Source organism: Heterodontus francisci, chromosome 3 (assembly GCF_036365525.1).
Source record: "Heterodontus francisci isolate sHetFra1 chromosome 3, sHetFra1.hap1, whole genome shotgun sequence".
NCBI classification, from domain to species: Eukaryota; Metazoa; Chordata; class Chondrichthyes; order Heterodontiformes; family Heterodontidae; genus Heterodontus; species Heterodontus francisci.
This window is the reverse complement of record NC_090373.1, coordinates 13,358,763-13,374,315: the sequence shown is the minus strand read 5'-3', so window position 1 is coordinate 13,374,315 and position 15,553 is coordinate 13,358,763. Positions and strand designations below refer to the sequence as shown.

The 15,553-nt window shown below is 44.5% G+C and overlaps 1 protein-coding gene across 1 annotated transcript in view; it reads left to right on the top strand.

Moving 5' to 3' along the window:
• Positions 1-15,553, top strand: part of adgrb3 (adhesion G protein-coupled receptor B3) — a 1,095,571-nt gene that overhangs the window by 993,804 nt on the left and 86,214 nt on the right. The window contains exons 22-26 of the mRNA XM_068020141.1: positions 2,563-2,629; positions 5,905-5,990; positions 6,299-6,397; positions 6,777-6,948; positions 12,955-13,050. Coding sequence (XP_067876242.1) covers positions 2,563-2,629; positions 5,905-5,990; positions 6,299-6,397; positions 6,777-6,948; positions 12,955-13,050 — 520 coding nt within the window. The remainder of the gene's footprint in view (positions 1-2,562; positions 2,630-5,904; positions 5,991-6,298; positions 6,398-6,776; positions 6,949-12,954; positions 13,051-15,553) is intronic.

Here is a 15,553-nt window from a genome sequence, read left to right as displayed (position 1 = left end):
TGAGAATGGGGTGGGGAAGGGTTGTAAAGTTGATTGGGAGGGGGGGGGAGCTGCTGTTCCCATTGCCTTCCTGCCCCTGGTGCAGTTTTACGAGCGACAGCAGCAGTGACAAACAGCCCACTCGCCGCAGGCCAATTAAGGCCCTTAATTGGCAATTAATAGCCACTCAAGGGCCTCCACCCGCTGCCTCTATTATTTTACCAGTGGGCGGGCAGGTGGCTCAGCACCTCAGGAGGCTGGCGGCCTCCTTGCAGGCTGGGGGTGGTTACCTCCTTATCAAGCACCCTGTGCCCCACAGAGGGACCCCAACGATACAATCTGCTCCCACTGCAGTGCATTCCCCCCGCCCTCCCTCCAACCGATGGTTAGATGAGGAGCCGTATCCCTAGCTATATTTTTGTTTCAAGGGATAACTGAATCTAAACTGAACGGAGAAATTAATTTAATGGAGCAGATGGGGTGAAACCAGAAGACACAGATGCAAGGTAATTGGCAAAACATCCAGGGGGGGAGATGAAGAAACCTTTTTCTTCAAGTTTCTGTGATCTGGAATGCACTGCCTGAAAGGGTGGTGGAAACAGGGTCAGTGGTAACTCTCGAAAGAGAATTAGATAAATAATTGAAAGGGAACAATTTTCAGGGCTGCAGGGAAAAGGTAGGAGAGTGGGACTAATTGAGCAGCTCTTTCAGAGAGCCAGCACAGGTGTGATGGACCGAATGGCCTCCTTCTGTGCTGTATGATTCCATGAAATCCTCTACCAGTTTGTTCTGAACTGTGACATGGAGAAATTCAGAATGTAACATAGCAATTGGTTTCCATGTGGATGGTGACTTTTAGTCTGTTTGTAACTGACTGATGCTGGTACACTCTCTCAGTAGAAGCATGGTGTCAGCGGTACTCTGTTGGAAAATGATTAATAAATCGGAGGATGCTATTTTTTAATGAAGCATTGAGCGTAATACAATTATTCAATGGAGGACCTGACCTTCATGAAGCAACAAGACACAAGCTAAGAAAGGCAAAATGTTGGGTTTCCATGTGAAGGGTTATTCCAATTTTGCCAATGGGTAGCAGTGTGTCACTGAGCACTTATTAACCTGGTAGAGACCTCCTTCAGGGGTGCATTTTGCTTTTAATGATTTAGTGCCCGCTAGGTGCAGAATTCCTTCACATATTGCGAATTTGAGCACAGTGGTCACAGTGCACTGTAATAGGAGTTTGGGTGCACATGTCATTGTGGCTTATGTATTGGATGCGCCGGCCCTGCCGTACCCAAATTCTTGATATACTCTGCCATTGCTTTGTATTCTGAGCAGTAATTCGTCAAGTCTGCCAATCTCGTTGAACACAGACAATAAATAATTTGGTGCAGAAACCATCCCCAGTAGAATATGCCTATGAGAGTATTGCTCTGTTAGTTCCAAAAGATACTTTAAGATTTGTCCTACTAACAATTACTAAAGCTAAATTGAATCAATGTCCAGATCTAGGATGAACAGTGCACCCGGGGATATTTTTACTTCTAGTGTTTGTTTAAAATTAAAGTCTTTTTTTATTACCTAATTCCTCCTGGACATTATCAGTAAATGCCATCTTAGAATCAGGATTCTACAGAGTTGAGCTATGCTCTTCCACAGTTAATAAAGCACTGTTGTAATTTATATTTCTATGTAAAACAAAGCATGGAACATAACAACTGCTGAAGTACTGGATTCCTCTGTTGGCAGTTGTACAGGTAACACCAGATCCTTCTGCTAAATTAGGTTGTACTTTTCATAAATAAGAACAGAAAGTGCTGGAAATACTCAGCAGGTCAGGGAGCATCTGTGGGGAGAGAAACAGAGGACTGTGACCTTTCATCAGAACTGACAAAGGTTAGAAATTGGCTTTGACCAAGTGTAAAGGGGGAGGGGGAAGAAGAACAAAAGGTGTGTGATAGGGCAGAGGGCAGGAGAGATTAAATGACAAAGATGTTACCGAACAAAGGCAGTGTATTAAAAGACAAAGCATTAGTCCAGGGAGAGTGTTAATGGCAGAATAATGAACAGCTCTGTCCTAAAGCAAAAACATGAAAAACAAGTTTAGGACAGGCCCATGGTTAAAAAACTTGAGGAGACACAGCAGTCCCATTTGTGCAGTGAAGGTCCCACAAACTACAAAGAGATACGTGGTCAGATTTTTTGTGGTGTTGTGATATTGGTTGAGGCAAAAATATTGGCCAGAGCACCAGGAGAACAAGCCTTCTCTACTTTGAATAGTGCTATGGGTAATGTCTCATCTGAAAGTGCAGCACTCCCTCAGTACTGCACTGAAGTATCAGCCTGGATTGTATGCTCAAATCTCTGGAGTGGGGCTTGAACTCTAGACTGGGCCAGTTAGTGACGTTCCCATCTTAGTACGTTTCTCACTAATGAAGCCCATTGATTTGAAATGTTGGGATTCCGTTGACATTGTAGTCTTCTGCACTGTTTAAAATTCTGTCTGCTCTTGAATATGTCCACAGATCGTTAATTTAATGTACATTTCTAATTATTATGTGTTGGTTATTTTTATGTTCACAGCTGCTGGCTTTCTCTAGAGGGAGGTCTTTTATATGCATTTGTCGGACCTGCAGCTGCTGTTGTTCTGGTAAAACAAATCTGCATGCGTTCCTGTCATCCAATACTGCACACCCCAGTTAAAACCCCGTTGAAATGATACGGTCATTGTACGTGTTGGTGTATCATATAGTGACTGATTTCTCCAGTTGTGTGTGTGTGTGAGTGATTGTTTAGCTATTTCAAACCAGGGGAACCCATCCAGAAAAATCTGTAGATAAAGCACATTAGAGGACCAAGCCACCTAATAGGCTCCTGCAGTATGGTGAGGATGTGGGATCAGTGCCCGCATGTCCCCAAGCAGCAGTGTGCCAGGCAGGGCCAGGGACAATACCTTGGAAAGGAAATCGACTCATGCCACACTCACCACCTCCTGGGCACCTGTTCAGTGCCAACCACATTTGCAAGACAGCTGCCAACAAGGAACACAGAGAAACATACTTAGCACTAGAAGTTCTTTTATATAGAAAAGAACAAAGCACAGCGACTTGAGGTACTGTGGGGGGGGTTTGATAGAGTAGATAGGGAGAAACTCTTAACACTGGCAGGACTGACTAGGATTAAGGAATGGAAATCTCCAGGGTCCTCACCTCGATCAGAGTGCAGCCACTCCAAGTGTAAAGTACACTGCCATGGATATCAGGCAGATACAATGTCTGCCTTCTCTGAACAGCTGACTAACACTCAGTTTGAACTCACTGGAAGTGCATATCAGGGACTTTTGCACTCTGACCATTAGAATTGCAGGAAATTGCAGGTAACAGGTGTGGAATTTCTGGATGTGTGCTCCCAGTGTGTACCACGAATACTGATGCAGGAATACCAGCTTGTCTAAGTGCCCTTAGAAAGCAAAGAAATGGCTGGAGGAGGGAGATGGGGGGGGTGGGTGGAGGGGATATCTGGATTCTGCATGCAGGGGTCTTAGAGTATTGCCCAGGTCTTCAGGGAGAACTCCTTCTCCTATGGTGAGATCATTACCTCCAAGTTTGGGTCCCATGTGGATGCTGCATCATGTAATGTGCATGTGTGCTCATGGGTATATTCAGTGGCTACCACTCCCAAGTTCATCAGAGGCCTAAGTAAATATTTAGACTGGTTTTAATTGTGATGACATGACGATCATTGGTTTCTGGGCTGCTGTGCTGATGCACTGAAGTCAATACAATGTGACTAACACAAACCAAAGAGTGCAATCCAGCTGCTCTTCATGACCATTCTTCTGCCAAATTTATGCCTGTACACGCCTATGTCGCATTTTAACACAAGCATTAGAGATTGGCTCAAGGACAGTTTCTTCACAGGCCTACACATAGATTGGAATATAGGGACAATGGTGCTTGGCCCTAAAGCAAGGAGGTTCAAAGCAGAAGAGGGACTAAATAAAATGGTGGAGGAAACTGGCAATGGACAAATAAGTTATTTCAAAAGTAACTCTGCTATGTACTACAAAATAGGTCAAGATTTACACCTTTCACCTATTACAGTATTAGAATAATCTTTGAACAAAAAACCTGTTATGCAGTCATATTGCTGGATGTGAGATGTTAAATGCATTGGTCAAAGCTTACTTGACCTTGACTCATCAGTGGAAAGTTGGAATCATATTGGCACATATATGTCACCTCAATACAATGTTACTTTTGTCATATATGTAACACATTACCTTTCATAATAAATGTGAAAGGATAAACTCCATACCACAAATGCACTGGCGCCATCTGATGATTCATTATTTTTCAATGTCCAGCTGACCTTGCTGGCACTCTGGTGTCTCAGCTCAACCATGAAGAAGGGTGATTTGGGTGAGGACCCAATAGTATCACACTAGAAGTCAGTGGGGAATTCCAGAAATCTGACCCAGAACTGATGAAGGGGCAGCACCATTTGTTCAAGTCAGTATGGTGTGTGACTTTGGAGGGGTACTTGGAACTGATGGTGGTCCCATGATGTTGCTGCATTTGTCCTTCTCAATGGTAGAGGTCACGGGTCTGAAAAGTTGTGATAAAGTAATCATGACTTGTTGTTGCAGATGGTATGTGCTGCAGTCAGAATACTTGTGGTCATGGTTGTGGGGGCTGGATGTTAGCCTGGATTTTACAGTTGTACTGACAGCACAACTGTCAGCATTCGCTGTCATTACCCTGTGAAACTGACAGCAACTTCTGGCATCTGCACATGTGTAGTCAAACGCAGATATCCTGAAGTTGCTGTCAATGATTCCCTGCTCCTCCACAGAGTGTTGCTGTTGAAGTCCTCACAGACAGCAATCTTTAGGAATTACTGAACTGATGAAAACTTCCCCATTTATGTTGTAATATCACTGTTAAAAATGCCACAAAAAGTTACGCCTTGTGAATGAAGTGTAACTGGGTTTTTAACAGAATGCTGAGTCATAACTACTGCTGAACATCCTCTCTGGCCCTGGAAAACTAATTTTATACTAGCATAACCTAGAATTGTTCTATTATAATATTCCATAGTTTTTCTTTTTAAAAAAAAATTGTTGTTTCAGCATCTAATGTGTATGTCCCGATCTTTATTTCACTTGCTGTAAAATTTATAAAAAGTGCATTTTAACTCCTGATTTGCTGTCTGTGAGAATTCTTCAATGTGATTGGCTCCTTACCCTGCTTGAGGACATCACTGTTGTTGGACATTTGAAAATCCCTCTGACCTGGCGCTAGATTCAAATTCAAGTCAGGGAAAGTGAAATCTGTGCTACAGAGATCGCTAGATCATTGTGGGCAGCTTTCTTTGAGGTCAGTGGTGAGCGCTGTCACTGCTCTGCTGACTGCAAAATCTGGATTGCAGGGGTACAATCTGATCAAGCAGACTGGGGGCACAATCACCACAAGGGCTGCACTGGTTCAAGGAGAATGCCCACGACCACCTTTCAGGGCATTCATTGCTTGCCAGCGTTGCCCACATCTCGAGAACCAATCAAAAAAAATTGTGGCTGTGGAAGAGGAGGAAAGAAAACGGGTGTGCAAAGATTTGAAAATGAAATTTTGAAAATAGAATTGTATGCATTACATTCATAAACTCACAGCTGAAACAGATGCTGGATGCGAACATTTAGTCAGATGTTCACTGTTCCAATATATCTCTGCACATAAGGTGGCCTTGTTTGTATTAACTGCCAGACTTGATCTCTCAAAGTCGCAGTGCTGAGTGAAGCAGGTAATAATATATAACTCAACTGACCTAAAGTCTGAAAGGAGAAAGTAGTGGGTCTGTGAAGGAACAGTGATCAGCATTGTTGTCCATTCAGCATTAAGATGACAAAAAGCATTTCTTTTTTTGTAGGTCAACATGGTGATCGGCATTTTAGTTTTTAATAAACTCGTGTCGAGAGACGGAATCCTAGATAAAAAGCTAAAACATAGAGGAGGGTAGGTGGTGAATGCTGAAACATTCATTGTATTTTAAAAGTTCATGCCAAGTGCTCCTCTGTGACATGGTAAAGAAAATGTTACCCTGCATTAAATAGTACTGCATGCTGTTAAGTTAAATGTGTTGACATTGATCCACATTCTGCATGGCTTTCTTACTAGTGTGGTGTAATGTAATTATCATATTTACCATGGAGAATTCGTACTCTTATATTATTTTCTTTTAACTTCCTGAGGGTGCTGAATACTTTTATTTTAAAGCTGCAATTTTTCTCTTCCTTTTTTGTTGAACTTTTATTTGGTTCCAGTCAGATGAGTGAGCCCCATAGCGGCCTGACGCTCAAATGTTCCAAGTGCGGAGTTGTTTCAACGACAGCCTTGTCAGCCACCACTGCCAGTAATGCCATGTTAGTCTCAAGCATTTTAAATATGTATCTATATATAAATATATATATATGTCTATAAATGATTTAATACTTTATAAATATAAACTGCCCGCAAAAATAGCTCAATTATTTTGGTAATCATAGATTCTTTTTTTATGGAAATACGTGAAAATTCTAATTTCAAATGACTGTTGAAAAGGTGCTAGATATATAACAAGGTGTCAGTAGAGATAGATTAAGTATAAATACTAGTAAAAGTATGGACTGACGTTGTAGGAAAAACACAAATTTAATTTTTTTTTACCTCGAAGTGTGTAATTTATGTCACTCTTACGCATTTTGAAATGTCTGCCCAAAGCAGGTCCATGCCAACTCTGACCAGTTTTCTGCTTTTGTGCAGGGCGTCTCTGTGGAGTTCCTGTGTGGTGCTACCCCTCCTCGCTTTGACCTGGATGTCGGCAGTCCTGGCCATGACTGACAAACGATCCATCTTGTTTCAGATCCTCTTTGCCGTTTTTGACTCACTGCAGGGATTTGTCATTGTCATGGTGCACTGTGTCCTTAGGAGAGAGGTGAGTGATCAGCGAGCACTGGCACCCTGTTGCTTGACAGGAAGCCGAAAGTGATAACTCACAAAAAAAATAGCAGGCAGGAAATGACCAGCTGGTCCATGAGGCCTGCCCCATTCCATGATGGCGAAAGAGCTCTTTTCTCCTCCACCCCTCCCCTCCGCCCCACCCCCATCCCCTCCCCCACAACCAACCCCACAAGCACGATCACTTTTCTGGACTTTTTCTAGGATTGCGATCTTTGGAATTCTCTATCCCAAAGGGCTCTGAATGCTCAGATATTGAGCATATGCAAGACTGGGAGCGATAGAATTTTATGCACTAAAGATTCAAGGGATAATGTAAATAGTGTGGGAAAGTGGGGTTGATGGAGAAGATCAGCCATGATCATATTGAATGGAGGAGCAGGCTTGAGGGGCCGTATGACCTATACATGCTCTTGTTTCTTATGTTCTTACAATGTATTGGTGAAATTCGTACATCACTCCTCCTTTCCATTTGCCATATTTATATAAGGGCAGCCAAAAGTGTTGTGGGGCTGAAATGCAACACATGGCACCAGAGATGGCACAGACATCCCTCGTGCCCACATCTGTACCACATCAGATTGGGAGATGTTAAATAGTGGCTGCAGCTTCTCCCTGCAGAGGCATAGAAACGAATGAAGCTGTCATCCATCCATGGGTCCTTGCCCTCATGGCCAGACAAAGAGGGTATTGGTGGAGACCTGGAAGAAAGCCTTTTGCAACAGAGTTGAAATGATGTAGTTAAACTTAAGACACAAGAAGCAACTGGCTTACTATCAAAAATAGCTCCTTACATATTTTCAGGCTGTTCCAAAGTGCTTACAATCAATGAATTATTTTTCACATGTAGTTACTGTTGTTTAGTTTAGTTTAGAGATACAGCACTGAAACAGGCCCTTCAGCCCACCGAGTCTGTGCCGACCATCAACCACCCATTTATACTAATCCTACACTAATCCCATATTCCTACCACATCCCCACCTGTCCCTATATATTTCCCTACTACATACCTATACTAGTGGCAATTTATAATGGCCAATTTACCTACCAACCTGCAAGTCTTTTGGTTTGTGGGAGGAAACCGGAGCACCCGGAGAAAACCCACGCAGACACAGGGAGAACTTGCAAACTCCACACAGGCAGTACCCGGAATTGAACCCGGGTCGCTGGAGCTGTGAGGCTGCGGTGCTAACCACTGCACCACTGTGCACCATATAGCAACAACATAGCAAAATCCCACAAATTATGACAAGGTAAATGACCAAATAATCTCATTCCACTCATATTTGTCAGGACAAGTCTCCAACACTTCTGACATAGTACCATAGGATCTCTGATATCCTATTGAACTGGCAGACAGGAACTGAGTCTAGCATTTCATCAGAAAGACTGCAGCACGCTGGAACTTGGATCACACGGCATGTATTTTGCCGGCATGAAACAAACACCTAAGGGTTCAACATGGTGGCCAGAAGTGTATAATCTGCTATACTGGATCACACAGGCATCCAGGATGTGTGTCAGAAGTACTCATAAACATAATTATTATATAAAAATAGAAGTCCTACTCTGGTTGCGGGATCTTTTTAGAAAATTAGTCTGCCTCAATGCCTAATCCCTAAAAATACAACTTTCTTGAACATTGGAGCAGGAGTAGGCCATTCAGCCCATCAAGCCTGCTCCACCATCCAATACAGCGCAGTGGTTAGCACCGCAGCCTCACAGCTCCAGCGACCCGGGTTCAATTCTGGGTACTGCCTGTGTGGAGTTTGCAAGTTCTCCCTGTGTCTGCGTGGGTTTTCTCCGGGTGCTCCGGTTTCCTTCCACAAGCCAAAAGACTTGCAGGTTGGTAGGTAAATTGGCCATTACAAGTTGTCCCTAGTATAGGTAGGTGGTAGGGAAATATAGGGACAGGTGGGGATGTGGTAGGAATGTGGGATTAGTGTAGGATTGGTATAGATGGGTGGTTGATGGTCGGCACAGACTCGGTGGGCTGAAGGGCCTGTTTCAGTGCTGTATCTCTAAACTAAAACTAAACTAAATACGATTGTGGCTGATAATCCACTTCAATGCCTTTTTCCCACATTATCCCCATATCCCTTTATGTCATTGGTATTTAGAAATCTGTCAATCTCTGCTTTAAACACATTCAATGACTGAGCTTCCACAGCCCTCTGGGGTAGAGGGTTCCAAAGATTCGCAACCCCCGAGTAAAGAAATTTCTCCTCATCTCCACGCTAAGTGGTTTCCCCCTTATTTTGAAATTGTGTCCCCTGGTTCTAGACTCCCCAAACTGGGGAAACATTTTGCCTGCATCTACCCTGTCTGTCCCTTGAAGTATTTTATAGGTTTCAATGAGATCACCTCTCTTTCTTTGAAACTCTAGAGAATACAGGCCCAGTTTCCTCAATCTGTCTTAATAGGACAGTCCCGCCATCCCAGGACAAGTCTGGTGAGCCTTCGTTCCCCTCCCTCTTTGGCAATAATATCCTTCCTAAGGTAAGGGGACTAAAACTGCACACAGTACTCCAGGTGTGGTCTAACCACGAGCACCATAAACATTGTGAAATTGTGCAAGGAGTGTTATCAAACAAGATTTGACACCAGGCTACAAAGAGATATTAAGACAGGCAACCAACAGCTTGGACAAAGAGGTAGGTATTAAGGAGCATCTTAAAGCAGGAGAGAGAGGTAGAGAGGCAGAGAAAGTTAAGGGGGAAATTCCAGATCTTAGATCCTCAAGAGGCCAGAATTGAAGGAGCGCAGAGATTTTGAAGGCTTGTGGGGCTGGAGGAGATTACAGAGATAGGGAAGGGGCGAGGCCATGGAGGGATATGAAAACTTGGATGAGAATTTTAACATTGAGGCTTCCCCAGACCGGGAAATAATACAGGTACATGACTACAGGGGTGATGGGTGAATGGGACTTGTTGCAGGCTAGGGTATAGGCAGCAGAGTTTTGGATGAGCTCAAGTTTATGTAGGGTGGAAGCTAGGAGACTGACCAGGAGAGCAATGAAATAGTGAAGACTGGAGATAACAAACGCATGGATGAGAGTTTCAGCAGCAGATGAGCCGAGCAGGGGTGGATCTGGGTGATGTTACAAAGGCGATACTGATTGAGCGGATATGTGGATAAAAGAGCTGAATTCCAGAATTTAAGAGTGACTGCCCTGACACCAAGGCAACATTTGACTGACTTTGGAATTAAGAAGCCTTTGTAAAATTGAAGTCAATGGGAATTGTGGAAAAGTTTCCACTGGTTGGAGTCGTACCTAGCACAAAGGAAGATGGTTATGGTTGTTGGAGGTCAATCATCTCAGTCCCAGGACATCAGTGTAGGAGTTCCTCAGGGTCGTTTCTGAGGCCCAACCATCTTCAGCTGCTTCATCAATGATCTTCCCTCCATCATAAGGTCAGAAGTGGGAATGTTCATTGATAATTGCACAGTGTTCAGTTCCATTTGTAACTCCACAGATAATGAAGCAGCCTGTTTCTGCATGCAGCAAGACCTGGACAACATCCAGGCTGGGGTTGTTAAGTGACAAGTAACATTCGCGCCACACAAGTGTCAGGCAATGGTCATCTCCAACAAGACCAGTCTCATAAATGCTGTGGCTACAAGAGCAGGTCAGTGTTTGGGAAGACTGCATATTCTTGATATACAACTCACCTCCTGACTCCCCAAAGCCTGTCCACCATCAACAAGGCACAAGTCAGGAGTGAGATGGAATAATCTTCATTTGCCTGGATGGGTGCAGCTCCAACAACACTCAAGAAGCTTGACACAGTTCAGAACACAGCAGCCACTTGATTGGCACCCCATCCACCACCTTCAACATTCACTCCCTTCACCACCGACGCACAGTGGCAGCAGTGTGTACCATCTACAAGATGCACTGCAGCAACTCACCAAAGCTCCTTCGCCAGCACTGTATCTACACCATGTGGACTGCAGCGGTTCAAGAAGGCGGCTCACCACCACCTTCTCAAGGGAATTATGGATAGGCAATAAATTCTGGCCTTGCCAGCAATGCTCACATCCCATGAAAAAAGCAAAAAAAGTGATTGGAATCTCATGTCAGTGTCAAAGACGACACCAAGGTCGCATATGGTTTGGTTCAGTCTCAGACAGTTTCCGGGGAGAGATTTGGAATCAAGAGGCCATGGAACAGAGTTTGTGGCAGGCGCCGAAGACAATGGTTTCATGCTCCCCAATATTTACTTCCCACATAGAATCATAGAATGATACAGACAGAAGGAGGCCATTTGACCCATCATTACCTACGCTGGCTCTTTGAAAGCACTATCCAGTTAGTCTCACTCCACTGCCCTTTCCTCATAGTCCTATAAATGTCTTCAAGTATTTATCCAATTGACTTTTGAAAGTTACTAATGAATCTACTTTTACCACCCTCTCAGACGGTGCATTCGAGATCATAACAACTTACTGTGTAGTAAAAATTCTCCTCATCTCCTCCCTACTTCTTTTGTCAATTATTTTAAATCTGCGTCCTGGAGTTACTGGCTCTGCTGTTATGTTAGCACCATGATAAACTTGCCCTGCATGGTGCTGGACTGTTTGTCTAGCCTTGCAGCTATTTTATTTCACTAATTGTTAGGTCTGCCTTTGGGGCTTGAGGAGGTGGGGGAGCAGCAAAGAAAATACGAGTGCCTGGGAGAAGAGCATGGATTTGGACACAGGGCAGGAGTCCATACTCAAAGCAGGCCGCGGAGAACACTTTCCCCGTCTCTGCCAGATGGCGAAGCAGTGTGTGAGGTACCTGCACTTCACAAAGGAGGCTGCAATTGGAGCTCCGCCACCTGCTACACTCGCATGTACAGCTCCAAACCAGGGCGTGGATGACACTGCCTATGACTGTCAATGTCACCATGGACAACTTCTCCATGAGGTTCCAAGCTGCCGCAGGTGACATCAGGAACATCTCCCAGCTCTCTGTGCACTGTCATCAGCGAGGAGCTGCACTGACAGGGAGCACTTCATTGAGTCAGCATCGTGCCTCTGTGCAATACAGAGTCAGGTAGAGTAAGCTTATTAGCAGACACCCATCTTCTCCCCTGCCTTCCCAACCGCCATTCCCCCACACTTAGATTCTGTGTGCATCAACAAATTATCAAGGGAAGCATTAAGCAAAGGGCAGGTGCTTCTTATAGGCAAGGAAAGTCAGTGGGAGAGTCACCACAAACCTTCTGTTAGCCCGTACTAAGTTACACGAAGCAGCTTTTCTCTGCTGGGGTTAGTACAAGGCCTTGGGAGATCAGGGTAAACCAGCCAAAAATGGAATAGAAAAGCGGAGAGAAGATTTGTACCCCAGACAAAGGAGTTAATAGTTGTGCAAATTCCCAAGGAAGGAACTGAACTCAAGATTGTTTAACGAAGGTGTATGAGGTGATTAAAGAATTCAGTAGGGTAGATAGTGAGAAGCTATTTCCTCTGGTGAAAGATTCCAGGAGAAGGGAGCATAACCGTAAAATTAAAGCTAGGCTGTTCAAGGATAGTGAAAATCTGGAAATTTCTGCCTCAAAGAGCTGTTGAGACTGGGAATCAATTGAAAATTTCAAAACTGGGATTGATAGATTTTTGTTAGGCAAGAGTGTTAAGGGTTATGGAACCAAGGTGAGTAGATGGAGTTCAGAGACAGACTAACCATGGTCAAATTGAATGCTGGAACAGGCTGAAGGGGCTGAATGGCCTCTTGTTTCTATGTTTCTAAGGTATTGCTTTAAACTGATAAAACTTAAGTGACGGAATATAATGATGATACAAACCATATTGCCACTTCCTATTTTTCCACAGTCCACAGAGTTACCTGATAGTGCAACTTGTAACCCGCATTTTGTGCTGTCTGTTACTTTGGCTGTACGCCAGTTGTCCTACTCTAAAATTCCAGCAAGTTATAAATACATCCATGGTTGGTTATTCAGTTTACTAATTTACTTCCTGGTATCATTCTGTTCAACAGGTTCAAGATGCTGTTAGATGTCGGTTGAGGAACTGCCAGGATCCGATAGCTGGGGATACCGCTGGTACTTTTCCAAATGGTCATGCCCGGATCATGGTTAGCATCAATTTCTTTCTTTACTCTCCTGCTACGTCAGCCAGGATTTTAACCTAACCTGCAGGTTAGGGCAGGTGCGGGTCAGACGCCCAAATTTTACGCTCCGTTGTCTTCGATGTAACTGAAGATCAGGCATCCAACTCAAAGGTGCTCCATTCTCACCAGGCGGGTTCAGTTAAAATCAGGCCTTTTTATTATCATCATCATGTGGTAGACCACAGATGAGATAGTTGGGCTGCACAGTCCTTTCAAACCACTCTTTTATTGACAATCAAGCAGAGCGCAAGGGAGCAGTAGATCTGAAAGTTGCCCCAAGCAAGATGAGTTTCCTATGTGTGTCTTCAGATTTCCATTGTTTTTAGTGACAGAAGAATTATAGATCTGAGCCCCCCCAAAGGACACCTCATCTTGCAGAAGAAAATAGTCCAGTTTATCATTTTACCTCCAGATGCTCACATGACATGAAATAAATTTAAAGAGAAACAGGGCACTGGGAGCAATCTCAAGGAGGACGGTCTCTTCATTATCAGCCTGTAGAAGAGGAAAGAAATGTTTTTTTTTGTATAATAAATAGAAGAGCAACATTTAGGAGCATGTTTGAGGCAATGTCATGCCATGGTTAAGAGTTTTTAACCTACATTCCTAACACATGTTAGTTTGAATCTCAGTTTATGATGTTTCAACTGAGACTGTAAGAGTGTGTAATACACTTCAGAACATTACTTTTTGCTTTATCTTAAGATACAGTGCCATAATTTGTGAGCTTGTGCAGATTATATACAGACCACAGTTGGCCTGCAATCTATCCTCAATAAAAAAAATTAAAATGTGCATTTCTATATCATCTTTCACAAGCTCAGGACATCCCAAAGCACTTTACAGCCAATTTATTAATTTTTGAAGTGTAGTCACTTTTGTAATATAGGAAACACAGCAGCCAATTTGAGCAGAAACAGCTATGAGAGAAACCTGATTTAGGTGGAATACAAAAGCAAATTGTTGCAGATGCTGGACATGTGAAATAAAAACAGAAAATGCAGCAAATACTCAGCAGGTCTGGGAGGATCTGTGGGCTGAGAATCAGAGTTAACTGGCTGAATTTTCACCACAGAGGTGGGAAACAGGAACCAAGTCTGTTTTTGGGTCAGAAACCTGCCTCCGGGGGGAAACTGATGAAAGTTCAGATTTTCAAATGGCTGAGCCCTTAATTGTTATGGAGACGGGTTTCCCGTTCAATGAGAGCCAGTGGAGGAAGGAACGGAGAGGGTCAGGTGAAGTGTGGGAATGATTTAGACTCCCCATGGCAGCCATCACTGAGGCTGCTGGTCATCCTGAGGGAGAGAGCGGCAGTTTGTACCAAAACCCCCAGCTGCACCAGAGGGAGGTGAGATGACACAGGGGAGCTGGAGGCCTGGTACCCCAGGCAGGGCAGATGCTCGCTTCATCGATGCCCGCCTGGGTCTCATGTTAGAGGCCGTGAGGGAGAGGAGGGAGGTCCTCTTCCCAGAGAGTGGCAGGAAGAGGCCACCTCGTCATGCAGCAGGGCCACCTCTCTGTTCAATGTTAGCCCCCTCCACCGCCTTTTCCTCCTCCTCTCTTCCTACCTGCTTCTCCCCCGATGAGCTGTCTCCTTCCAGGACCTCACTGTCTTCAAGGTCCACATCTCTCTCGAGGGCCCTGTTATGGAGAGCACAGCAGATCACCACAATGACCGAGATCCTTGCAGGAGTGTATTGGGAGGAGCCACCTGACCGGTCCAGGCACCGGAATTGCTTCTTCAGAACCCGATGGCCTGCTCAATGGGTGTACTCCTGAGCAGCTAGCATTAGTTGTATTGTCTCTGTGCCGCTGTCTGGGACTCTCACAGAGGGGTGAGTAGCTGTCTTTTCAAGGGATTTCCCTCGTCCCCTAGGATCCGTCCATGCACCTTGGGGGTTGGAGTGAAGATCTGAGGCTGCCAGGGCTGGCGGAGGATCATGGTGTCATGGCAGTTGCCAAGAAAGTGAGCGCACACATTGAGGAAGTTATTGTTGTGGTCGCAGACCAGTTGGACATTGAGGGAGTGAAGTCCTTCCTGTTGATAAATCTCACTGGGTGTCTTGATGGTCACATCAATCGATGAGGCCCTGCACCTGGGGGAATCCAGCAATGGAGACAAAACCCAACGCCCTATATCCCTGCAAGGCCATGTCTGTCAGTAAATGAATGTGATGTCCAGCTCTGGCCAAGAGCGCATCAGTGACCAGCGAGATGCAGCGGTGTGCAGCCATTTTTGAGATGCCACTGAAATCCGCAGCTGATCTTTGGAAGGAACCAGAAGCAAATAATTCAAGGTCACAGTGACTTTTATGGCCACTGGCAGGACATGGCGATCACTGCTGTGAGGTGTGAGGTCTTCAGCGATGAGGGCACAGATTTCTGTGACCCTCTGCCTGGACAATCGCAGTCTCCTGCAGCACTGGTTCTCCATCATCTCCAGGTAGCTCCGTCATCAGTAGTAGAT